The 27,948-nt window shown below is 36.5% G+C and overlaps 1 protein-coding gene across 1 annotated transcript; it reads left to right on the forward strand.

Moving 5' to 3' along the window:
* Positions 1-27,935, forward strand: LOC145667472 (uncharacterized). The gene is made up of 5 exons (XM_081734950.1): positions 1-122; positions 9,382-9,475; positions 13,167-13,292; positions 24,118-24,220; positions 27,732-27,935. Exons 1-4 carry the CDS (start codon positions 72-74, stop codon positions 24,177-24,179), a joined length of 333 nt encoding a protein of 110 aa, XP_081591076.1. The 5' UTR covers positions 1-71; the 3' UTR covers positions 24,180-24,220; positions 27,732-27,935.
* The last annotated feature ends 13 nt before the right edge of the window (positions 27,936-27,948 follow it).

Below are 27,948 nucleotides of genomic sequence, written 5' to 3' on the forward strand. Positions count from 1 at the left end.
AGTTACTTCAAAAATTCTTTCGTTAGGTTGATCAAATTTCTGTACAATTTTTTATATTTTTTACTGCAACAATGAGAACTCTCGTACTAGTTTGTTTTATTGCTACCGTTTATGCAGTAATTGTAAGTATTGAATTTTATATTTCTCACTATTTGCTATTTAAAACTTTATTCTTTTTTGTTTTATAACAAAACTTCACATTTATAAATTTATTTATTTGTTTTGTTTAAACAACAGTTATGTTTAATTTATAACTCACTGCGGGCTAGATTAGAATAATATCCACATTTGTAGATCATTTTTCTTTCCCTCCTGAGGCGATGGTTCTTTGACAATTAATAATTGTGCTAAATATTTATTTCATTCTGCTATTGTACTTCTTATTTCATGCGTCAAGACCAATTAGAACGTAACATTTAGAAAGTAAGTACAGCAGACCCTCTCGATTAGTTACGAATCTCTGGTTTCGCGAACTAGTCGGTTTTTAGGAACAAGTTTTGTAAACAATTTTTCTCTCGGGTTACGAACAATATTTCGGGATACAAATACATGTCACTGCCGACAATTCCACGAACCTAACTAACTAATTCTATGGCCTATGAAACCCGGAGGTTCAATGCCGCGTTCGCAAAAGCTCTCCACTGACTTCTATCCTTAGCTAACTGCATCCAGTTTCTACTCTGTATTCCTATCTCTGCGAGATCCATCTTAATATTGTCCTCCCATCTGCGCCTAGGTCTTCCTAATGGTCGTTTCCCGATTGGTCTTCCAGTCAAGACTTTAAAAGCGTTTCTACTTTCTTCCATTCTAGCTACATGACCTGCCCACCTAAGCCTCCTAGACTTGATGACCCTAACAATGTTGGGTAAACCGTATAAATTAAGTAGTTCCTCGTTATGAAGTTTCCACCATTCCCCATTCCCGTTCCTGTTAGGTCCGAATATTCGTCTCAGGATCTTTTCTCAAATACTTTCAGTCTATGTTCTTCCCTCAGAGTAAGCGACCATGTTTCTCAACCATAGAGAACAACAGGCATGATTATCGTTTTATATGTTTTAAGCTTATTCCACGAACCTAGGAGTGCTTTTTCGCGTTTCCCTCAAATATTATCTTTCTGAGTTCTGTGGCCGAAAACAATTCTCTGTTCTTTGTTGAATTTTGCATTTTTCATTTATTTAGCCCTCACATTGCTTTGTTAATTCAATGTTATGTATCTATCTTTCAAAATAATAATGTTAACTTTCTCATATATTCTACATCACAGGAAAACACTTAGAAAATATAAAAACAAGAATTTCAGGAAAACTAAAAATGGACAAAAAGATTGCGATCTTAGTCAATAATTGGTGACATCATCAATTGAACAAAAAATTCTAATGTGTAAGAAAAGGAGAGGTGTATATAAAAATAGCATTTTCTAGACACCACCTGGCTTACTTTTTATATTCTTCTCATATTCTTCTTTGCCTTCAGCTATTCACTAATTTTTTAAAGAACTTTTTTGTTAAACTTTACAAAAAATCTTAAACTTCAAGCCTCGTTCGAGGTACACTGATGTTCAAAATGATTGTCGCATATCTATAACTGTCTTCTTGTAAGAATATAATTTGATAATGATGTGGCAGGGCACTATGTGTATAATTGGGAAATGTATATTTGTGGTAAAGTTCATAGGAAAAGAATTATAAATGCGAAAATTAGAATGAGTAAAACAAAATGTTGCTAAATGGACAAGAAATTTTTATTTTCGTTTTTATTGTTCTTATTGACTGCTCTTTTGGCATGAAATTTGCCACATACATGTCTTTGCCCATTATACATGTACTAACATTATAAGAAATACCGGGCGAATTCGTTATCAAATTATATTCCTACAACAACATATTTATAGACATGCAACAATAGTTTTGGACATTAGTGTACATTGTGATGATCAGCTTCACTCTTCCTCTTACACGTGGAGTTTAAAAAAAAGAACAAATCAATCACCTTTTTAAAAGTTTTATTCACAGGCCGACTGTGGCCCGCGGGCCAACAATTGGCCATCAGTGATCTAAAGGCTTCTTGTTGAACTATCACATGTCAGGGCTTTGGTATTAGTGTTATCTAAATAGAAAACTCACCCGCTCAGATTTTAATCTCCATTTTGCATAGTAAACATATTTCTCTTCGTTTCAAAGGGGCCGTGGTGACTCAGTGGTAGATGGTACATCTCTGATACAGAGGGTCCGTGATTCGAACCTGGACCTGCTGAGTGAGCTTTGTAGTGGACAAACACCGTGTTTGCAGTTTTCCTCAGGTTCTCCTGTTTCCTCCTACTTTCTCCATTCCATCATTTCATTCATTTCTCATCATCACCGTCTCCTTTAGCCTACGACGGCATAACTGTGGAATGTAGCTTAAATTTCTCTCTGTTTCAATCAACGCCTTTTCGCTATTTATATTTTCATTGTATGTGTTCCAAGTTAATTTTCAACTCAAATTCTGCTACGGAGGCTCGGTGGCTCAGTGGTAGAGCGTTCACCTCCGGTGCTTGGGGTCTCTGGTTTCATCCCAGCTCGCGCCATGTGGACTTTGTGGTAGACAAACACCGTGCTCGTGGATTTACTCGGGGATTTCTTCCCATTTTCTTCATTCCACCATTTCATTCATTCTTCATAATCACCGTCTCCTTATCCTAACCGGCGTAATCGTGGGACGTAAAACTGAAACATTTCATTTTATTTTTCAAATTCTGCCACTAAAGTCATATTATCTGTAAATGGAAAACATTTAACACTTAATCTTCCTACCAAAACTTCACCATCCCTGCTAAACGTTATTCAGTATTCTTTGCAAGTGATGTATTGAAGAAGACTGATGAGGCATAAACACTCCCGGCGATCCTTTCCATTTGCAGTGGGTCGTTTTATAAATATTCGTCTATGTGGCTAGATTAAGTTATGTTTTCTTACAAATCCTTGATCCTTCCGTTCAATCCTAACCGTCTTGGGAAATCCTTCCTTAAATCGATGGAACTAATTCTCCTTTGAATCAAGAAACACCATATATCTATAAATATTAAAATGCTAGAAAAGTTTTGTTTGTAGCCAATCCTTTCGACGATGGGTTCTCGAAAACCACAAGCGCTATAAAAGTGCGGTTTTAGCTGGTCGATTCCAAATTCTGTGTAGATTTGCCAGTTCTCATTCAAATTTTCAGAAAAAAAAAAAACTTGTCTTTATTTTTCTATTCCACATTTTAAGCGTCGTTTTGATCCTATTAGGTTAACACTGCTACTAGGACGTTAAGCTTGATACCCTTGTGAAAGGCAACCAGTAGTGGAGCTATGCATAGCGGGTTGCTGGACATTCAGGCGCTTTGCTTTAATCTGAATGACAAAACCTATTGCAAGCTGACAACTTCAAAGGCTTGTGGACCTACAATGAGGTGTACTCGAATATGGAATTATAAGAAAAAAAATTCATTTCGTATTTTCTATTATTTATCTAAGTTTACCACAAACTAATCCCAACATACTATATATTAAAATACTATATTTATGTGTTTGTCTATAGCAATTCACTCCCTTTGAGAGTCTTCCTGTCCTTTACTTGTGTCCGTAAAGGGACTTGCACAGATATAGTGAGAAGCAGATTCATACTTACATTAGAACTGTGCACTGTATAAATAGCGCAAGTTCAGCATTTATATATATATAAAAGTTTTACCATTGCTTATAGTAAGCTACGGTTACTCCTAGTACCAATTCTTCACCTCAATCTAAACTGCTCCTTTTGAGCTCCTTGAGCCACATAGTCATCTGTACAGACATGGTTAGATACTTAGCAAAAGGAGTGCAATTACAGATGGGTGTTCAGAACTCTTCATTAAGGTGTAGATGTACACTCATGTCCAAAATGATTGTCGCATATCTATAACTGTCTTCATGTAAGAATATAATTTGATAATGATTTTGCAGGGTACTTTTAATACTGATACTGTGTATACAATCGGGAAATGTATATTTGTGGTAAATTTCATAGGATAAGAATTATAAATACGAAAATTACAATGAGTAAAACAAAATGTTGCTAAATGGAGAAGAAAGTTTCTTATTTCGTTTTATTGTTCTTATTTATTGCTCTTTTAACATGAAATTTGCCACATGCATGTCTTTACCGATTATACATATACTAACATTATAAGAAATACCGGGCAAATTCGTTTTCAAATTATATTCCTAGAAGAACATATTTATAGACATGCGACAATAATTCTGGACATGAGTGTACGTGTGATATAGCTATTTTAGTCAGAACAAGCGGGTTGTGGCTCTGGTTATGAGTTCATAACCGGGATACTCCCAAAATTAACATGGGTCCGGGGCAAATCCACTACAAAATTTGGGAAATTGACTCTTCTGGAAATAGAGTTTTAGGCATTTCTGAATTAAAAAGGAATTTTTTTTTCCAAAATGGAAAATATGGTTGAATGAGAGTATGATGAAATAACCAGAGGAGCTTATAGGGTTTTATCCTACCTACCTCCACTTGTCACGCCATTATGAACGCTAGTCTTTGGATTTACATATTTTGAAAGGAAAGAAAGCAAATAAAGTTAGTTAAATAGATTCATATTTAGGTGTATACATTTATTGAATAAATGACAATGTGAACAATGCAGCAAATTGAAATGAGTTACTTGCCTTTAGTTCAGAACTTATTCTAAGGTTTTATATTCACACTCTCAGCCGTATGGGAAAATGGGGCCCTAACATCATTTAAGAAATATTAGAAATTAGAATTTCCCGCATTACTTTTATTTATTTCTTTATTTTTAATTTATTTTCTAATTTTCTTCTTTCTCTTTCGCGTTGGTGCTGTGTGGGGGTGTTTAACCACCGGAGCAAACGCCTGTGAGCTTAGTTCTTTAAAAAAAAATAAAGAAAAAATATTTGAGTTTAACGTCCCACGATTATATCCGTTAGGATAAGAGACATGGTTGATTAAGACAAGTGAATGATAATGGAATAATTGGTGGAATGAGAAGGTGGGAGGAAACGGAAGCTCCCCGAGAAAATCAACGGACATGATGTTGTCCACCACGAATTTACTTGACCGGGGATTGGACCAGGGTACCCACGCATTAGAGATAAGCCTCCTACTGCTGAGCCACAGTGGCTACTTACACGAAAATAAAAAAAATGAAATAAAATCTTTAAGTTTTACGTCCCACGCTTATGCCGGTTAGGCTAAAGGAGACGGTGATGATGAATGAAATGGCGGAATGTAGAAAATGTTAGGAAACGGGAGAACCCCGAGAAAACCCACGAGCACGGCGTTTGTCCACCACAAAGTCCACATGGCAGGAGCTGGGATCGAACCAGGGACCCTAAGCACACTCTCTACCACTGAGCCACCCCGCCCCCTACATGAAAATATAGAAGGAGGTGTTGAAGAAAGGAGGGAATATCAAGTAAGGAGTGTGTTATTGCCTATTATTAGCAGAATGTTGACCACAGATGCGAGAGTATACATTTTGAAGTCGACCAAATTTACTGAGACTTTTCTCGTTCCGCCTGTTTAGGACACTTCCAACTGTTAAAATACCATTTACCACGTAATGCAGTTCATTGTTTCTAAAGGTATATTAATCGTAAAAGGCAATGCACTCATTGAAAAGAGCGTAAGCAAGGTAATAAAAGTGCACTGCATCCACTACAAATTTTGCAGAATAGGGCATTACGTAACCTTTACAATCTTTCACGCTAAAACCCAAATTTAAATACTTATAGAACGTTTAAAGTGTTATCAATAGATTATTTAGCCAAAGAATCAGCTATGTATCATATGTTTAATGTTATGAATAATAATAATATACATCATAATATAACAGTAAATAGAAATAGTCACTCTCATAATTACGAGGCAGGACATAAAGAACAAACGCATGAAAATCTAAATCTTATTCTTCAAAAACATACAGAACAGGAGGGGTTAAGGACTATATGATAAAATGCTTCAACGAAATTCCAAATGAATACAAACAGTTGAAATCAAAATCTTTATTCAAAAAACGGATAACAGAGCTATTATGGCAGAAACTAAGAATATGAAGTGTAATTATATAAAAAAACGGCATTTTAAAAAAGTAGCAAGTAAATGGAAGGATAAACTCAACAGATGCTGTTTTATTTTTATTCTTGTATATGTATATCTATTATGTATAAGCAATTTAATTTTGTATTTCAATATGTATAGGCAATGTAACTGTATTGCTCCTTAAAGTGAAAATGAAATCTTTGAGTTTTACGTCCCACGGTTATACCGGTTAGGCTAAAGGAGACGGTGATGATGAGTGAAATGGTGGAATGAAGAAAGTGGGAGGAAACGGGAGAACCCCGAGAAAACTCACGCACATGGCGTTTGTCCACCACAAAGTTCACTTGGCGGGGGCTGGGATCGAACCCGGGACCCCAAGCACCAGAGGTGAACGCTCTACGACTGAGCCACCGCGGCCCCTACTTAAAGTGAATCCAAGACTCGTTGGGGCCTGGAGTCTGATATAAGTAAATAAATAAATGAGGTTCTACGGCATTTGGGCGTCTGTCTGGTCTCCAATCACCTTCGCAAAATTTATCTGAATTTGATGCAACATGCATGCTGTTTCTAACAAATATATAATCCCATTCCTAAGGTATATCTTGTTTCACCTAGATAATTCCATTTTCAGTTGTTTCTCTACTCCAGGGTTTATCAACCTGGGGGTCGCTATCTCTAGGGGGGTCACGAAAGGGTTTCATGGGGGGCGCGAAGAAAAGTGGAAGAGGGAAATGTAATTAGAATCTAATACCGGTAAATATTTTTATATATTATTTTGAATTTTGTTCTGATAGGCACACTTCTACTTTTAAACATACTGTATAGTTAACAAAAAAAAAAAAAAAAACTATGTCTACTAAACATTTTTAACAGTTGCAGACTTGTTTGCAAATCAATTTAAATGAAATAGGTACGATATAAAACTAATAAGAATTGCTTATTGAAATCCATAAGAATACATATGCGACCAAACCTGCATATTGAAATACAATTAAAATTGAAAACACTAATTCGCAATATTTGTGTCGTGTTTGTTGATAACGACTGTTCAATGTGAGTAGAGCAGTAATTCTCAACGTAATTCCTATCACGGACCCCATTTTATCACATTCCCTTGCCAGCGACCCCCTTATAGTTTCTGGATTGTAATAGGTTTGAGTAGGATTTTTAATGTAGCCATTGCGGAGATCTCACGATATCAATTTGTTTCTGTTAAAGTAGTATCTATTTCTTGTATATGGTGGATACAGTAAATTTCCTAAAAGCGAATAAATTAGGGAGCGAATAGCCGTTTTTTCAGTAAGCTGGGCACAATCAAGGAGATTTTTTTTTGTATGGGATTTTCTTTGTTTCCTAAATTTTAAAATGTAAGCAAGTTTCTTTTAACAGTTTTTGGTGATACTAAATACGTACAAAACAATGTATCAAATTCACAACAATATGAAAATCAAAATACTCAATAACTTTTTTTTAACAACTGTCCAAGTGTTTTTTTTTTTAAAAACAAGAAACAAAATTAAAAATCACTTTACTTTTTTTTATCATATGACCCAGGCACGTAGCCAGGATTTTGTAATAGGGGGGGTCCGTGACGAAATACTATGGTTATCACGGGCTCGATCATACTAAACTATTTTACGGGCAACATATGTTGCTCCGTTTAGTCAGTATTTCGTAATAGGGAGGTGAAGGCAGGGGGGGGGGCGTGACATGAAATACTGTGGTTACACACCAGGGGCTCGATCCATCTAAACTATTTTACTGGCAACATACCTATATTGATTTGCTAGGACAATAAAATGAGGATATGTCAGTAAGTATTTTAATAACAAACTGAAGAAATCTCGAGTACAAGAATATAAAAAAACGTTTTGAGAAAGATACCATCTCCCAAGATCATTCGAACTCAGTTCTTGTCTTCTTTCTTCTTCTTTTTCTCATCTTCATCGTCAAGGATAGCAACGAGATCTTTCTCGGCAGTAAACACATCCTATAAAATGGATTAGTGTTGCCGCGAAATTTAAAATTTCTTTAACAACTGTAACTGGAATCAATGTTGCCATGCTCATATTATTGGCGATTGGTGGCATTTCTTAAGTTCTACCTGAGAGCCTGTCTGTTCGAACCAGTTTATCGATCGTCATTTGTAGTTCATAGAATTAGCATGGAACTAGATGGAATTCGGTATGCTCCATTACACTAATATACATTTTTAACTTGACTCCCCCCGTTTCTTCTACACATAGCTCCTCGTAAGAAAGAGTAACCAAACGCTTGCTGTGGCTTTTTATTTTTAATACTGGTTCTTCTTTTTCTTTTTGTTTCATCCTTAATATTTTTTTTCACTTCTGGTCTGAAGGGGGGGGGTCCGGACTCCCCGGACCCACTCCTTGGCTACGTGCCTGATATGACCCAAAATTAAGGGAGTTATGAAGTTTTAAAATTTTCAAGCAGCCTCCATTTTGAAACAGTATGACGGATCGGATTCGATATTTGTAATATGAACGAACTGATTGAATTTAGTTTTAATTCATTCGCTTTTAGGGAAGTTATTGTATCCATTATATACAAGAAATATATTCTACTATTACAGAAACAAATTGACATCGTGAGATCTCCGCAATAGGTATATTAAAAATCCTACACAAACTTATTGCAAACCAGAAACTATAAGAAGGTCGCTTGCAAGAGGATGTAATAAAATGGGGGCTGTGATAGGAGTTAGGTGGAAATCACTGCTTTACTTACATTGAACAGTTTGTTAGGAGATATGTAATGGCGGATCTAGAAGCTAAAAACTGTGGGGGGGAAGGGGGGCAGCCCGAACCCAAATTATGATACAGTATATCATGAGTGTACACTTTTTCATTGGTCCTGCAGTAGTTTCCAATTTAACCCTCTCCAGATAGATAGTATGGCTAGGTTGAACGTTGACATTCTGAACCCCAAGTAGTCTACTGTTTTAGACGTTGCATAACAGAAAACTTACATCTGAAATTATATCTAATGTGTAAAAAAAGAAAAATTAAAAAAAATAAAAGATAACGCTTACCATAAACTTTCAAAAACGTATAAGTAATTTCTTCAATTATTTTTGTCGTTCCAAAAACTCGGGGGCCCCGCCCCAAGACCAGATCCGCCACTGGGGCATGTATGTAGTAACAATCACAGTTAATAATTATATTTTGTAAGATTTTTACAATCTACGAATGCAACTGTTCTGAAAGAAATACATTTATATATATCACAAATTTTTAATTGCTGTGTGTGGTTTTTTTTTTTTTTTTCTTTGCTGTAGGCGGCTCCAAGGCCTGAAGAAGCTAATAGTTGGGATAAAAGCGGCGAAAATTGTGCCAACGGTTTCAAAGATGCTGCTGAAAATTCTGCTGGTTGTAAGTACAAAAATTATCATGGTTGTTCCTAAAAAAAAATAATAATTATTATTATATATGCACAGGGTGTTCCAAAATATCACCGACAACGTTTGGGAGATGATTTCTGATACCAAAATAAGAGAAAAAGTATAGACCAACCTGGATGCAGAAATCCGTCAGTTAGAAGTTATAGGCTGCCGAAAACATGAAAAAGTGAAAGGTTCATAGCTCCCGAACTATGGGACCTACGTACTCGAATCAAGACTTCACTTAGCAACTAGTATGCGCTCTATCCAAATATCCATGTTTCAGAACGCTGCGGTACTTCCGCAACAATTTTTGTGAAGGTAGTTGGTGAGTACTTCAAATTATATGCTCGTAGCCAAACTCCCTCTATAAAACTTGTTGAGTGAGTACCTTACGATTTCGAAACATGTATTTTTGGATAGCGCTATTAGTTCTTGAGTTAATTCTTGACCCAACTACTGCAAGTCCCATGGTTTTGGAGCTATGTACCTTTAAAGTTCATTTTTTTTCTGTTTTTCACAGCCTTTAAGGAAGCATTTGTGCACCCAGGTAGTCACGAATCATCTCCCAAACTTGTCGGTGTTGTTTTGAAACACCGTGTATGTAAAAGAACAAGTCCTGACTGACTAATTGGTCAACGCCCAGGCCAAATAATTTGAAATTTGGACCTGGTATAAAATTTGTGGCGTACGGTCCCACTAAGAAAGAACTTTCGAGGTGGTAATTATTATGCTTAAAATGTCCGTATCGCTAAATCTCTGAATGTTATAGACATGAAATTTGGTATATGCACTTCTTGTTTAAACTGATTAGGCACTTATTTCGGCTTTTTTAAAAAAATATTTTCCTTAGAAGGAAAGAAAAGGATGGGTGAAGAAAAAGAAGTAGGAATTACAATTACTATAATAAGATGTCAATATCCCTTGAGCTTAGAGAATGAAATTCGGTATTTGAACTTCTCATTTCAAGTTACTAAACACATGTTTCATCAATTTATTTATTTATTTAATTATTTAATTTATTTATTTATTTATTTATTTATTTATTCAAGTTACTAAACACATGTTTCACCAATTTTTGATACTTAATTTAGAAGGAAAGAAAAATGCGGGAAACAAAACGGGAGTGCTTACCATTGTTATGATTGGATGGTCACATCTCAAAATTTGTTAATTTTAGAGACAAAATTTGGTACCTAGATTTTTTCATGAGAAATAATTAAAGATGTTTTCCAGAGTTTTTCAAATACTTTCCCTAGAAGGAAAAAAATAGGCGGGGAGAAAGAAAAAAAAAGATTGGGAGTTGCAATTAATAAAATAAGATTGTCAAATCTCTAAATTTGTTAAGGTTAGAGGCATGGGAATTGGTGTTGATTGGTTGATTGAGGTTTTAATGAGGTTCTGATACTGATGGTACAGAAAATTACACTAACGCAAGCAGCGAAATCATTTTCTATTACAGCTGTGAAAGCTTAAAAAATTCATTACTTCCCGTTATAACCGAGTGTATGGGATTCTTGAACTTCAAACGTAGGATAAAGGATTTTCTTTCATGCCAACAAAATGTTAGTTTGAGTAGATATTTCTTGAACTGCAGCAAGTAAACTGTTTATAAATGCACTGTATACTATTGAGTGCAAGTATTAGTGCCTTTCTATTTCAACTGTGCCCCTGCTGGCACTGCTGGCGGTGTGTGATTCCCGGTACCTTCCTCGAAAGAGGAGGGACAAGTTGCTATGTCCGAGATCCCTGAATGGTTGAATGACAGACAGGGTTGCCACATTGAATCACTTCATGGACTTCTCTGTGCAATGTCTTGTTAGCTATTCTCAGTATCTCACAATCTTCATTTGTCAAGCGACTGAATGACAAATTGGCAACGCAGCCGAGCTCATTCTCTTTCAAAGCGAAGGGAAGGTTTCTTCCGTAAGAGGGCTGGCAGGGATGTGTTTCACATATTTTGCGAGGACACACTTGAAACAAAAAGGCGCTAACTTATTCATAAAATCGTTATATTTTTATTTTATTTTGTTTTTTGTATATTACAGTCCGTAGATAACTTTTCTCGTGTATATGTAAGATTTTTGTATATTGTCATGTAACATATTCTTGTGATTATAATATATTTATTTGTTACGTTAGGTGGTAGAGCAGCTTACGGGTGAATCTTGCCTCTTGAATAAAGACATGTTCAATTCAAGTCTACAGAAGATATTTTGAAATGAATGTGTAAGCATGCTGATGAAGGTCCTAACTTTGTTTCTCACAATACTGAAAGTCAGTTCATTTGGTTTGAGGAATGCGAAACTTTTATTAGAAAGAAGAAAAGACCACCACAATTGTGTGAAATGAAATGAGCGTTCGGCTCTCATCACACTATGTGATTTACTAATAATACTACGTGGTGTCTTCCCAACGTCTCATTAATATAATATCATTCCAACAATTTGCTAGGAGTTCTTTCCATGAAACGAGAACTGCTCGAATAAAACAATCACTGATCTCAATCCTGCTTTTCGCAGAGTACCTGATCAATGACAGCGTGGCTAGTCAGATACAAACAGAATTCGGGAAGCAACTTTGAGCAAAGCGTATGTTCATAATACAGGCAGGCTGTGTAAGGGATTCAACGCCAATATTGAAAACGCCCAGGATCTCTCAGCTCTTAGCTCGAGTTGTCTTCTTGATTAGCGCACGAGCAGGAAATCCGAACAAATTGCTCGAGTGAGGCACTCAATTATTTTCAAAGCGATCACTCGATTATTCTAATCTCTATTCGGGATCAGTGAAGGTGACCATTTTTTTTTTTTTACAACTATCGTTATCACCTCCAGTAGCTTCATTCGGTACTATCCACTACGTTAATAAAAACTTGACCTATTTTTCAATAAAATGATACCAAGATGCCTAGTACTGTAATTAGCTTGAATGAATTATATGGATCTCCAAAGGTCTCGAGTTATTTTCGAAATACTCTGTGTTATATAAAATGAATTTGCAGCTTAGACTGGAATCTGAACTGCTCATTAATTTTCAATGAGAATCAAATCCAAGTCTCGAAATAAATCATACGGAACCCGATAAGACAAATCATTAATTTCAATTAGGATGAGTTTGTTTTAATCATAGCTATACCATACAACAGCTAAATTGCCATTTCACGAAATCAATGAGAGCACGACTACGCGCAATTGCTACCACCCCCCCTGGTGGAAAATATACTAAGAGACAGAGTTTATGGCTTTTGAAGGTGGTGCTCTGAGATCTCACTAAACGCTGTTAGCAAATGAGAGGGCCACGGCGTTGCCAAATCTTTGTACATATTGACGTCAGTTTGTGCATGAAAGAAGCTACTCACCAGTCAATGCGTCTGCTTAGCCATACTTTTTTTTTTTTTTTTTTTTTTTAGCATTTGGCAATATCGCTTCATATCCTTCGTTTCATTTCTGTATGCATAAACGCCATCAACTACTGTGTCCCTGCCTTTATCTTTCGACAAGAGAACGTTGCGAAATTATGATAAGGTTTCTCGTCACAATAAGAAATTAATTAAGTGGATGCCGATTCAACACCGTTAAAGGCAGGCTGGTTGACAAGAAAGAAGCTCTCAAAGTTGAAGGTCAAACCAGCTGTTGTTCACAATAACAAGGATTTTTAACAACTTTTTTTTTTTTTAATTTCAGCACAGCGAAAGCGGCGGCAGGTAGATGCCGAGTCCACACCCGAGATGGAAGAAGAGTCAGTAACCGAAGAAAAACCTAAAGATGATATGCCAGTGTCAGAGGAACAAGGAGATGAAGAAATGGAACGTAAGATAATCTTCCAACGAGAAAGTATTATTTTGATTTGACGTGCAGCATGTCACTTAAAAAGACAGATTCTTCTCTTTTTGTTTATTTTCAAGAGTGACATGTTACTTACGAGGAAACATTTATTTCCTTTTGTGTGACATGCATGGGTGGAGCTCTGGGGGCACATAGGGGGCATTGACCCCCAACTTTTTGACAAAAAACATAAATGCCACTTATAAAATCCTTCAATTCTTATTTGTATTAACCGTCCCCCCCAGGAGATAAAAGGTCTGCCCCTCCTGCAACCAATTCCTAACTCCGCCTATGGTGACATGATACTTGCAAGGGAATCTTATCTTCTTTGTTTCCTTTTTCTATCTTTCTTGTCTTCCTATTTTATGTGTGTATGACAGTAGACTTGTGTGTAGAAACGGGATGTGTATTTGTTGTGTGTGTGTGTGTATAGAGACAGTAAACTTTCGGCTTCACTGTTTCGAGATTAGAAGGAAAGGACATACAGCTTATATACTGGTACAGTCAAAAACAAACAGAACTTCTATATTAAGATTTATTGCACATACAATACATTGTTAGTTTTAAAGTAAAGACCTTGGTCATGCTATACCACTTAGCAAAATAGCACTGGAGATGAATTTAGGTCACCTCCTTTAGAGAGTGCATCACATATGCCTTAATTTCATTCGTTTAATCGTATCTCAGCCCTTTCAGCAGCTGTTTCGTTTGCGGAAAGAGGCAGTAATCAGCTGTAGATTAGATACGGAGAATATCGGAGCTTCCGAAGGACAGGAAAATTATGCCTTGTGAGGTTTTTCTAGGTGGTGATTATCTGCGGTGGACCTTGACACTTGCATACTCTTGTGTCACTCGGGTCCGCCATATGGTTTCCTCTCGTACACTTGCGATAGCAGAGTAATGGTCTCCATTAATGTCTTACCAAATTTAACACACAATTACATGCTCACATGTCCCTCTTGAAGCATAATCTTACCACCGTATCAGCATCAAATAGCTTCCATCGTGATGTGTTTCCCTCCTGCACGAACGAACTGTCTGCTATAGATATCTAACAGCATCAGGTAATCTCTCTCTGCGAAGCCATAAGACAGTCATTGCAAATTCAGCACTACGATGACTCGACTAATGTTTATTTTTCACTGTACTTGTATTAAGAAAGTGGCGTATGCATTTACTGACATCAGGTTACGTACTACAGTATTATTTATTTAGTTTCGTTATTGACGTTACCAAGGATGACCTTACCAAAGTTGAACCTTGAATCTGGGGATAATCTATATATTTCCTGAAAGTATTTGTCGAGTAAGTTCCGAAACAGGTTTCAATTCTTTGCGCGAAAGTGACTCCACCCCTTCAGGGTTGGAAATATATAGAACAACTTGACCTATGTATCCTGGATTAAAAATATAATATGCACTACTCAATTATATCTTATATTAATGAATAAAACAAGAAACATGATTATTTCACTATAAATATCCTATATTAATGGGCCTATAAAGTTGAGAAAAGCACATCGATAATATCCACACAGAGAAAAATCCGTTCTCCGGACAGGGGTATATTGTACAAATATACAGTATCCTCTTGCTTACTATAGAAATCAGTACGGAGCATACGTTATCCATATGCTACATAGGCACTGCACTTAGATGTTACATCATGCCGTTGCAGAATGTCTGACATCTAACAGTTTTCCCTATATCACATGCATATACTTGTGTTACCTTCGTCAGCTATATGTTATATACGTCCATTTGTATGTGAGATCCTGACCGCCTACATTGTTTCATACGGAAAGTACGTATAGATGGAATACTTATACAGAAAGCATTATAAAACATGCGTTTTAAATTATACGTCTGCTGTACGTTAAGTCCAGAAACTACAGGAATTACGCATGTAACCTATCTTTTTAAGTACGCCACCTACAATTTTTTTTCTCAGTGCAGTCAACACTAAATTATTTGGAATTACAACTAATGTGACTCATTGTTATGGCTAGATGTGTCACATTCGATGCACGTACCATAAAGTGGAGTTACTTGGAAAGCTTTTTTCTTAAATATTACAACTTGTTATTTATTGCAATTAATTTTTCTTCTTCTTGTGACGTTTCTAGAGCTAAATCCATGTTACCTTTTCCTGCAGTCATAACAAAATTTTACAGAGACTGAAGCTTCCCAGGAGCCAAAATGTGCTGTTTCCAAGTAGCCACGCTTTTGGGGCTACTTGGAAAATTTATGTCTTGCTTCTTTTACTAGTAAGAGCTGTGTGATAGATGGGACGATTTGGAAAGAACCAGTTGCAAGATCATACATTCCTGAGATGATTGATATGCAACATGCCTATGTTTCTTTCATAGTAATGTGTCCCTAGGCAAGCACGTTGTCAGATTTTATTCGGGGGTAGGACAACCAAGTTAAAAATAATATATTGTCAACCCCCCTGTGTGTGCCTTTAATAGCAAGTGCGTAGCTCAGAGACACAGGAAGATTGTCCTCCGAACATTTTCTATAATGTCCGGAAAAGTACAATTACTATTTCTAAAAAAGTAAACACATGACGAGTAAAGTTTAAATCATTGTATTTTCAATAATTAATAGTAATGTTCGAGTGTACTTTGTTGTGTGAGGAATGGACAAACGTTACCAGCTCACAACCTACGGAGTCTGACTATTTTCTCTATTTGATGACGAAAAAACGAATAGCAAACACATACCTTCAGGATAGATGTTGATGTCGTTTCTCAGGAAGCTAAGGTGCAGCAGAGTAAACTCCAACTACTGGCTATAATAATGCTGCTCAGATATTCCAAAGTCGAACAATTGTAGAACTGATATTATAGACTAGTTCACCATAGCTAATGAACAGTCTTAAAGTAAATCTCGTTGAATTATAATATGTCAAATGACTGAACTGAGAGTCTCTTCTCCTTCGAATGATCGTCTGAGACCTCTCTCCGTCGAATGATCCTGATCTCATCTTCGTAGAGTATTTATGTCAAGCCAATTACTCCCCAAACTGCCACCTTGCTTCACGTTGCTCCACGTGTTTGCTATCTCATTGCCGAAATTCACATTTCTGCAATGATCATCAAGTAGACAAAATCTCCAGACGTCTATCTCCGTAATCTGACAATTTTGTCACATCCTAAAATTTGTGTCGATGTTAACAATTGACAAATAATAACATAAACATTACAACTTATTCTCACAACATTCCTGACACAGCATTTCATCTTTGTTATTCTGTGTAATCAAAACATTGCACACACTCACACGTCTGCATTTACAACTGACATAACCAAAACAATACTGGAATAACATAATATTGAAATTTATTTCCTTAACCTAATTCTGCATTGTCATAATTACTTGACTTTTAATTTTGTCTTTAATTTTATCTTTTAATTTTCGCACATTCATTTATCTTTATTCAATCCAATTATAATAATTTTAGCAACAAAATCTATTTAACTTCAATCCCTCAACAATATATATAATGAATTCATGAAATAACTGCACAAAGAGCTTTATTCTACATTAAAAACAATGTATTTTCTACATATAAACCATACATCCACCAATTAGAATCTAATATGTATGAGACATTGTATTTACTACAAGAATATAATACTGTAAAAATATAAAAAAATATTTAAATGCACTTGAAGTCTCAGGTTATAACGAAATAAATGGTTCTTTTAGCAATTATTGAGTCTCTGCAACATCTATTTTCACAATTGATTTAATAATCAAAGTTCAGAAGTGTACATTGTGTTACACACTTATCCTTCGAGATGTCTACTTTTTATACAAACTGAATAGCTTCATTAATTACTGGTTGTCCTGACAACGACGTTACCAAAATCTCATTATTTAAAACATTTTTTAATATCTCTATATATTAACAACTAGCAGCGTTCACCCCGCTTCGCTGCGGTCACCCCGGAACGCAATAAACTTTGTTACTTAGATAATTTTTACTTTTTCGCTTTCAAGTGATATGATAAAAACCATAGAAGATTGCAGTAAATGTTAACATTATATCGCCTGTCATTTATGTTAACCCGCCCCGCTTCGCTGCGGTCACCCCGGAACGCAATAAACTTTGTTACTTAGATAATTTTTACTTTTTCGCTTTCAAGTGATATGATAAAAACCATAGTAGATTGCAGTAAATGTTAACATTATATCGCCTGTCATTTATGTTAACCCGCCGAGTGACACGGTCATGCGGGTTGCATATAAATACGTTTATTTTTACCTATGATGAACTAACAAAGGATTTGTACGTTATGGACACTTGAATGGTCAATTATCTCAAGACACTGGTAATTAAAAATTAAAGTGATATGATAAAAACCATCTAGGGTCCAAATCCTAATAACCCCCCAAAAATGAAAGAAATTGGTTCAGCCGTATTAGCGTGATGAGGGAACAAAGGATTTGTGCGTTCTCTTTTATATATATAGATATAACTACACACTATTTATGTTTCTTTCTCTTCTTCTAATAGTAGAATCAGCCAGCCTAGTACATATTTCAAATACCTTATGACCCACAAATATACAACGTACCGTTGTAAGGTAACCCCCTGATATTTAGTGTTACTCAAAAAATTACAATAGTAGTAGAGCTAAAGAAGTATTTTCCTCTCTTCACTACTAGCCATCACATCAATCACCTTTTCAACATCAGGCGATAACTGGGAATGAATGGATAACAATGCACGTCCTGTAAGCCGTTCACCATCCATCTTGTTTCGGAGATATGATTTGATTCTCTTCAATGAAGAAAAGGATCTTTTTACTGATGCTGTTGAAACGGGCAAGCAAGCGAAAATTTGGAGTAGCTTGCTGATTGACGGAAAGAATGCTGGATCACATGCATCCAATACATCCATTATATCGAGAGGATTGTTTGGTTCTGCTCACCATTTTTCACACCACAGGCTGTACTCTGCTTTGATGACAGGTTCAGAAACAAAAGTAACCCAATAGAATTCAATATTTGAAATGTCTTGCAGCTTTCTTTCATCAACATTTTTTGGAAGCAGAATCTCTAGAGAAGATAATATATGTTTGTTATCAGAAAATCTTTCTTTGTGTCCAGAGATTGAATCATCCAAACATGGTAAAAAAAAAAAAAAATATATTGATCTTCTAAAATACTCTTCTGGAGAACAGCTTGGTGGATTTGACCTTCTCAATTTGTTTCTCAATCACCCAAGAGGCCTGGATTTCACTTCCGAATATTTCCTTTGCTAATTTGGAACAAGATTTGAAAATATCACTTAACTGTGAGTCAGCATTTTCTCGCACTTTTTCCAGCTTCTTTGTTATTTGTTCAACATTATGAACAGCAGATGCCAAATCATGGTTTGGATTTTGAAGATAGGCCGACTATGGTAGAGTAAAACTAAAAATGAGCTCACACGTTTTCATTGACACCAAAAAATAACCTTTGTATAAGGCAGCCAAAAGTGTCAACGCAGTTTGTGCCACAGTTCGGTGGGTCATAGATAAATCACCCAAGGTCACAACTAATGGTTTAAACAGCTCACAGAATCCATTCAATGAGTCGTGACGTTGTATGAATCTTGTCTCACATATACTGACGAGTAATTTTTTCTTGCTCTCTGGTGTAAGTTTTTCTACATTTACTTTCAGTTTTTAGAGCAGTGTCTATAAATAATACACACCAATTGTGGCCTTCATATTATTTCTCTTAGGCACCTACATTTTATTGGTCTGAAAGAAAACGACGTATCTGTCACAGTTCTCTCATTATTATACCATACAACACAAAGAATGTCAGTTTTGCAAGTGGTCCCAGATTTTTTTTAAGTAACCCTAGTTTACGGTAATTCAATTGCCATATTTTCCAATATTTCACATACGTACGTTGTCAGATCAGTACGTTCATTATATATATGCCAGCTTTCAACTGTTCATCTGGACGAGTTGTTTGATACGTCACATTGTACAGAAACGTTCAATAGATTTTGAGTTATTAATTAGGGAAAACTAGAAGTGGTGGTAATTTGAACTCCGAACAGATCTTTCTTTGTAGCTATATGAACCCGATTGGTCACCCTTCAGGGTTTAAGCCCTCTAGCCACGACAAGGTCCGGGTAATGAGAGAGAAGAAGAGTCCGGCTGGATATTGTTTATCGCAGCTTGGCTTTAGTTTTTGGCTATGTGTGAAAGTCATGCAACTCACACGCCACGGTCTTTGCAAGATGGTGCTGCCAGGATTGGCCTTTGTTTTTAAGGTGTGAGAGCAACGTAACTTCACGATCACTCTACGACGTGATAGTGAGGTTCACTAATATAGAATATTTATAGTGAAATAATCATTTTTTGGGTATAGGGTATAATTGAGTAGTGCATATTATATTCTTAATCTACTAGGCATGTGGAGTAGTTTGATATGTAGGATATATACCTCAAATTGTTCTATATATTTCCAACCCTGAAAGGGTGGGGTCACTTCCAGGCAAGGAACTGAAACCTGTCTTGGAACTTGCTCCCCTAACTCTGTCAGGAAATATATAAGTTATCCAGATTCAAGGTCCAACTTTGGAGTCATCTCTAGTTAGTAGAAATAAGCTGTATGTTTTCTAGAATTACACGTTTTGAGGAAATAGCTCAAAGGTTGTTTAAAGGCAGAGTAAATGTTAAGTGATCTTGTAGCAATATGTAATGTATATACCCTGAGAAAGGTATTTGCTATACTAACATGTAGAAGTGTCTGAAGACATGTTTCAACGTCCGAAGAATCAGTCTTTTAACATATTTTATGTAAATCATCTCAGAATGTTGTTACTTTAAGTGACAAAAACTTTCATATAGTTTTCTTTTTCTTCTAATAGCATAAAATACATAAATTATTCCACGCGTCATATTTCAAAACTTCCATATCATTTATAGGACATGTATTTTATATTTGTATTCTTTATATTTGGTATAGGAATTAATTCGTGCGGTTGGTACGCACACATTGAAGCTGTAGTACAAACACAAAATACATAAATATCTTAAGAAAAATATTGTCCATCGCTAGCCACCACTTTCGCCCATCTGTCAGGCAATGTACGGATTCCGTGGCGAAAGAAGTCCTCATCCTTGGAAGCGATCCAGTCAGAGACCCATGTTTCGATATCTTCTGAAGAAGTAAACCACTGTCCAATCAAATCGTTGTTCATGCAATCGAACAAGTAGTAGTCCGAAGGAGCAACGTCTGGTGAATACGGCGGGTGGGGTAAAACTTCCCATCCGACATTTTCTAAATAGGTTTTGACCGGTTTTGCGACATGTGGGCGAGCGTTATCATGTTGAACAATAAGTTTATCATGTCTGTTCTCCCATTCTGGTCGTGTTCTGGCCAGAGCTTGCTTCAAACGCATTAATTGTCGTCGATAACGTTCTCCATTCATAGTTTCACCCGGTTGCAGCAGCTCATAGTACACCACACCTTTCATATCCCACCATATGCACAGCATAACCTTTGCACAGTGAATATCTCGTTTTGGTTGTGATGGACCTGGTTCACCTGGTTTCACCCAGGCCTTTTTTCGTTTAGGGTTCTCGTAATGGATCCACTTCTCATCGCCCGTAATAATTCGATGCAGAAACCCCTTTCTGCTCTGTCGTTGATGCAGCAATTCGCAAATGGTTTTTCGTCTATCAACGTCTCTGTCTTTCAATTCATGTGGAACCCAATGTGACATCTTTTGAATCATTCCCATGGCTTTCAAGCGTTTGGATACTGTTGTTTGATCAACGCCTAATGCTGGTGCAAGTTGTTCCTGCGTTTGACACGAATCCTGCTCGAGCAATGCTGTCAATTCTTCGTCTTGAAATTTTTTTGGCTGTCCAGCTCGCTCTTGGTCTGCCAAGCCGAAATCACCACTTCTAAACCGTGCAAACCACTTCTGACACGTTCGCTCAGCTAGAGCATGGTCACCATACACTTCCACCAAAATACGATGACTTTCAGTCGTACTTTTCTGCATGTTAAAGTAATGCAGCAGGACACCCAGCAAAAACACTTTATCAGGCACAAATTGCGCCATGTTCACTTAACTACAAACTGGTGTTGTTGACGCTTTAATCCACTGCCCTATACTACGAACGATACGCGATGACAGGGGTTTGCAACACATGTGTGGATACACGGAACTGTGGGACGCTCCGTTCGTTGCGCCATCTCTTGTCCACCCGCACGAATTAATTCCTAGACCAAAAATATTTGTATTTTATATTTGAATTCTTGTATTTGATAACATTCGTTCGACTTTCTGTTCTCAGATAAGGTCTAATTCTATTGCTCAGGTATCTTAGATTTTTTGGTGCTGATGTTAATGTATCTTTATATTAGTTTATTCTTAAGTATGCATCAAAATTCGTAGACAAAGAAACGAAATAGAATAAAAGAGATAGTTTTCAAAGTATTCAGCAATTTCCTAACAACAAAATAATGATGATCGATAGTTTTAGACGCAATGAGTTACATAGGAGGATCATTTCATAAATAATGAACACAATTTTTTGTGACTTACCCGTTTAATGCTTGGAGAAGATCTCTTTACAGACCTTCAATATAATTTCCTTGTTTGACTATGACGGAATCTCAATGTCCGAGTAGCTTCTGTATTCCATCAAGAATTCCATCTTTCTGATGCTGTCAAATGGTTCAGGTATCGGCTGAAGGAAGCTCTTTCAGACATGGAAACCAGCGTACACACATACGTTGTTTCAACTTTGGGAACATGTCATCATAGTCTGGTGGTCCAATGTCCGGACTGTAGATAGCATTAGGTAACATTTCCAAATTGTATTTGAGAAGCTTTTTATGCACAGCATTACCGCCGTGCTCACGAGTGTTGTCATGCAGAATCAGTGGACCCACTCGGAGCAACTGCGGTTGAGTTGTGTGCATTTTTCTGCAAAGTTTAAGCAGGAATTCACAATTTTACGCTGCTATGACACTTCTCCCACATAGAACTCTGTCCGTTATGATAATGCCTTTGTGGTAATAAGCAAAATCATAATTTGCTTAAACTTTGATTGAGATGGGCGACACTTTCTTGGCCTTGGAGGAGATGGAGCTCTCCACTTATTGGAACGCGATGCCAACTCCGGCTCAAAGTTTCTCTTTGATCCGCGTTTCGGCAGTAGCAATACTGCTATGCAGACAATCCTCACCTCCAACGTTGAATCTTTATTTCAGCACAGTTGCATTGACCAGACGTGTTTGCTTCAATTCAGCAGTCAAGAAGTGGGGGACCCATAGGGTAGAAACTTTTGTCTTCTGTAACTCACTTGCCAGAATTGGGTGTATTGATGCAGATGGAATCACTGTGATGTCAGAAAGTTCCTCACTTGTCACACGGTGATCTTGTTCAAGTGCATCTGCTACAAGTTGCACATTTCTTTCATCTGTTCACATTTCACACGTCTTTCAGCCTTCCTGAACTTGCATCATCCTTCATGGTCACACGACCACTACTCAAATAAGTAACCCAGAGAGATACTGTACTACAGTCCACAGTTGTCTCACCACAAACTTTAAGTAAGACACTGTAAGTTTCTGTGGGGTTTATGCCAAGTAAAGTTCCAACCTAAGGAGAACAATAGAATGAAATGCAGAGGTCTTGTTAAACGCTTGCAGTGACTTGGGTTTAGAAGTAAATGCAGAGAAAACTAAATACATGGAAGTGCGTTGGAACCGTAATACGACAAATTATGGATGCGTTAAAATATCAAATAATACTTTTGATAAAGTGGATACTTTCAAATATCTAGGATCAATATTAACCGACAAAAATAATATTCACGAAGAAATTAAATGTCGACTAAAAGCAGGGAATTCATGTTATTATTCAGTTCAAACTCTTGTCATCGCGAATTCTGTCGAGGAATTTGAAGCTTAAAATATATAAAACGATAATCATGCCTGTTGTTCTGTATGGTTGCGAAACATGGTCGCTTACTCTGAGGGTTGAACATAGATTAAAAGTATTTGAGAACAAGATACTGAGACGAATATTCGGACCCAAGAGGAACAGGAATGGGGAATGGCGGAAACTTCATAACATGGAACTACATAATTTATACTGTTTACTTAATATTGTTAGGGTCATCAAGTCTAGGAGCCTTAGGTGGGCAGGTCATGTAGCTAGGATGGAAGAAAGTAGAAATGCTTTCAAAGTCTTGACTGGAAGACAATCGGAAAACGACCATTAGGAAGACCTAGGCACAGATGGGAGAACAATATTAAGATGGATCTCGCAGAAATAAGAATACAAAGTAGAAACTGGATTCAATTGGTCAAGGATAGAAATCAGTGGAGAGCTTTTGTAAACGCGGCATTGAACCTCCGGCTTCCATAGGCCATAGAGTTAATTGGTTAGTTAAAGCTCCGATCTTTATATGAGACGTCTGATCTTCAATAGACACCTTACCCGAGACACCTTCACTTCCATTTTCAACACTTACCACAACTACAGTGTGTTCATTGGAGAGCGCACGAGCTCGGCTTCAACTGACGAAATGTTTACCTTGATTGCGTTATCCACTCCGCAGTGTTACCACAGAGTACGTTATTTATGAAATAACCCTAGTAATTTACAAAAATAAGATAAATAAATTAAATAAAGATTGTAAAAGGTATTCCCTGTCCTATCAAGAGCGTTTTCTGATCAGCAACTATTTTGACTCTTCTAATATCTAGAGTTAATGCACTTTTTGTCTTTTTCTAATTATAATTTTAGAAAGTTAATATTTCCTATATTTCAGAACCGGAAGAAGCTCCAGCTGAAGAACCAGTTGAAGCTCCAGAAGGCACTAACAGAAGATAGCTGGAATTAGCTGCCAGAAATGAATAACCTGTATACTTTTGGTATGTCCTGATTAATTTTATCAACTTATATGTTACATCTCATTAGAAAAAAATAAAACCATTATATTAAGAAAATTGTATTTTTAAAGTAATAAAATAAATTAATAATAATCAAATGTTTCACGTTATGAAAAAATCTATAACCGTATACATACCTCCGATTTTGCTAAGAAATGGCTATATTTGAAATTATGGGTTTGCATAGGAAAATTTTGTTAAACTTTGATAACTACAACTAGAGCCTCAAAACATAACAAACAAAATTATCTCCAATTTTAATTTAACGCTCTATAACACTGTTCTTTATATGTTTTTCTGGTAAGATAGTAACAGAGACTGGTGCAGCAGAATTTCATCAAGGGAGGAGGGTTCAAACACTTAAGTTCATATCGATTCAGAACGTCAATATCGATCCAGAACTTCACATCGATCCAGAACTTCATATCGATCCAGAATTTCAATATCGATCCAGAACTCCATATCGATCCAGAACTTCATATCGATCCAGAAGTTCATATCGATTCAGAATTTCAATATCGATCCAGACTTCATATCGATCCAGAACTTCACATCGATCAGAACTTCATATCGATCCAGAACTTCATATCGATCCAGAATTTCAATATCGATCCAGAATTTCAATATCGATCCAGAACTTCATATCGATCAGAAGTTCATATCGATCCAGAATTTCAATATCGATCCAGAACTTCATATCGATCCAGAAGTTCGTATCGATCCAGAACTTCAATATCGATCTAGAATTTCCTCAAGGGAGGATTTAAACACTCAAGTTCACATCGATCCAGAACTTCAATATCGATACAGAACTTCATATCGATCCAGAACTTTAGTATTTAACTCATTTTCATGAAACAAAAAACACTTTGTTCTTACAATTGTAGAATTTATTACTTATCTCATTTATGTCATTGTATGTATCAGTGGCAAACCTTGTGTGAGCGGGCTCAGCTGGAATCCCCTTTACGAAGTATGGCAGTTCGTGATACAAGTACAGAGATGGTAGTGAAGTGTGAAAGGACTCCGTGGCCCTGTGGATGCAAAGACCAAAAGAAATTGCCATTCGAAGCTAATGGACATAATTCTGTAGCAGATATTAGGAGACGCGGTTGCCTCTTAACATCCAGAAGAGAGGAAGATGTGCAAATGTTCACGAAATGTTTACTGGAAGTCCTCAGAAATCACAAAAAACAGGCATCTGGAAAAGACCTAACATACAATCCGAACTGTTCTGAAGGAAAAGTTGAGTTATCATGCATTAAAATCACATTACACCCAGGAATTATCGCCAGAACACTGACCATCGGTTGGAGCATAGTGGGATTATGCTTGCTGTAATGAAGACCCTATGATTTTTATTGGACAGGAGACTTCTGAGGATGTTTTTTGTAAAAAGCAAACATTGTCCAAAGGTCACAGTGTGGTGTGGCATGACATGCACGAAAGTTGTATGTCCACACATCATTTGAGACATAATGAATGCAGACCGGTACCTTGCTATCCTTAAAGATTATGTTCACGGTATTGTATCTACGTGGGACAATCGCAACGATATAATCTTTGAGCAAGATAGGTCTCTGCCTCATTTCGCACGTCCTGTCTGTACATGGCTCGACACCCATTTTCCAGCACGCTGGTTCTTACTCCATGGTTCCCCTAAATGGCCAGGAAGGAGACCTGACTTAACGTCCTGAGACTTCTTTTTTGGGGGGCGACCGAATGAAGAATTTTATCGCGCAAAACCAAACAAAACTCTTGATGAATTGGAAGGGAAAATTCGGTAAGTTCTCGCAAACGTACCGCTATAGTATCTGCAGAAATTATCGCAAACATCTCCAAAATTTACGAAAACATGTAAATAATAGTGATGTTTATCTAGAATTTTATCAATGCATAACAATTCTATTAGTGTAAGAAAGAAAATGCTTTCTGTTTCATAAAAATCGGTTAAGTATTTAAAAAGTTATGAACAACTTTTAATAGGGAGTTAATTCCCGTCCACTCTGTATATCAAACACTGTGTGAATGTTTTTTCCTCGGGGTTCTCTCAAGTTTCTTTCCATTTTCATTATTTTATCATTATTATCCACCTTATCATCCATATCTCCCTTAGCTTCAATTCTTAGTCTTGAGGTTTTAAACTAGTATGTATATACACAGGGTGTTCCGGGAATAAACCCGAAAACTTCACATGCATGTTTAGGACAGCAATACAAGATTAAAGTTTATCTGTGACTTTGGGTGAAAACTCTAATTAAGGAGATCGGGTAAATTTAAAGTCCGATTAGTGGATTTGGTCGTAGGATGGTCACAGTCAATAAAACAACCCAGAACACTTCCCATATATTTTCAAGACTTCAATACAAGGATAAAGTTTATGTCTGACTTTGAACAGAAAGGCATAATTACGGAGATGTATACGATCATATAATTATAATGTAAATAAATATTTGTTTGCTTTCAGTTTTATTTATTGCATTCTTATGAAAACAAATATTTAAATGGTATTAGTGGTCATTAATTCTTAGATATACAATACAGTATATGCTGAAAATTAAACGAATTTAATAAAATGAAAAGTAATTGAATTAAACTTAGACAGTTACAAAGGCTTCTAGTGTGCATATTGGCCCTGTATATCTGTATACTTCTGTCATAATCTCCAAAAGAAGACATTAAATTGACTACAATATGTACACGTTTATATCTGAGCTCTGTCGCGGCTAAGCGGTTAGGAGTTGTGCCTTTGAAGTTGCAGACTCGGGTTCAATCTCCATTGAGAGGCTTTAGATTTCGCGTTCAAAAGTTGACCTATATCTCATGTAGCCTCACTGTTAAAAGGATTATTACTGTAGCTACACTATTCCACAACTAGAGCAAGTACTTGTTCGTGCATATATAACGTGCCACCGTCGAATTGTGCTAGCAATTAACAGCTGCGCTTTGCATGGGAATAACTCATACCACGGTTTTTGGGATGAGCGATTTATAATTTAAGCTCTTTTCTATGCGGTTCTGAGCGTTCGAGGTCACGCACATCCCTTGTAAGTATTAATTTTGCAGTCATCATCACTTCTTTATTTTGTTAAAATAAACATATTTTGTTACATCTTAATTTTGGAAATTTGCTATTGCAAGTAGTGACTAGTTACCTTTAGTTGGTTCTCCTTGCTGCTTTTTAAGGAGTTTACTTCTGTATGTGTATACAACAGTATTGCCACTTATCCCAGCTGTGTCACCGTTAACTTTCATTACTGAAAGTTCTGAATTTGCCCATCCTTTATATTTTGATTTTTAAAAAAGGGGTGGTGATATTCGGTCTGCTAGTGGCGCAGGTTAATCGCGACCATGTTATATGTGTGTTGCGCTTATACGTAACAATTTGTAACTGTCTGTATATGGTGTAGGTTAAAATTGTGGATCCGTGCTAAACATTTGTGCAAACCTGAAATATGACATCATGGTTACACTGTTGTTTCATTCTTTTCAGAGATTTCTACAAACAAGAGCGCATCAGTGATTGAAAGATGAACATGGTGGTACAACGTTTCTCTTTCGGCATTGGCTTAGGTGCACTTCTCGACTTGGTCATTTTGCATTGTCTAACCTCTTTCTGTTAAATATATAATATATACATTTACAAAAAGATCAAGCATATTTTCTGTTGTTATACCTAAAGAACAAATAAACGTGTATTAACTTTACGT

Source organism: Thermobia domestica, chromosome 13 (assembly GCF_964235325.1).
Source record: "Thermobia domestica chromosome 13, izTheDome1.hap1.1, whole genome shotgun sequence".
NCBI lineage: Eukaryota > Metazoa > Arthropoda > Insecta > Zygentoma > Lepismatidae > Thermobia > Thermobia domestica.

What these genes read in the sequence shown, in the direction of transcription:
- LOC145667472 (XM_081734950.1), top strand. Translation starts at nt 72, where the DNA reads ATGAGAACTCTCGTACTAGTTTGTTTTATTGCTACCGTTTATGCAGTA. An exon ending in CTACCGTTTATGCAGTAATT is followed by an intron (nt 123 to 9,381) that starts GTAAGTATTGAA and finishes TCTTTGCTGTAG; the next exon opens with GCGGCTCCAAGGCCTGAAGA. An exon ending in AGGAGATGAAGAAATGGAAC is followed by an intron (nt 13,293 to 24,117) that starts GTAAGATAATCT and finishes CCTATATTTCAG; the next exon opens with AACCGGAAGAAGCTCCAGCT.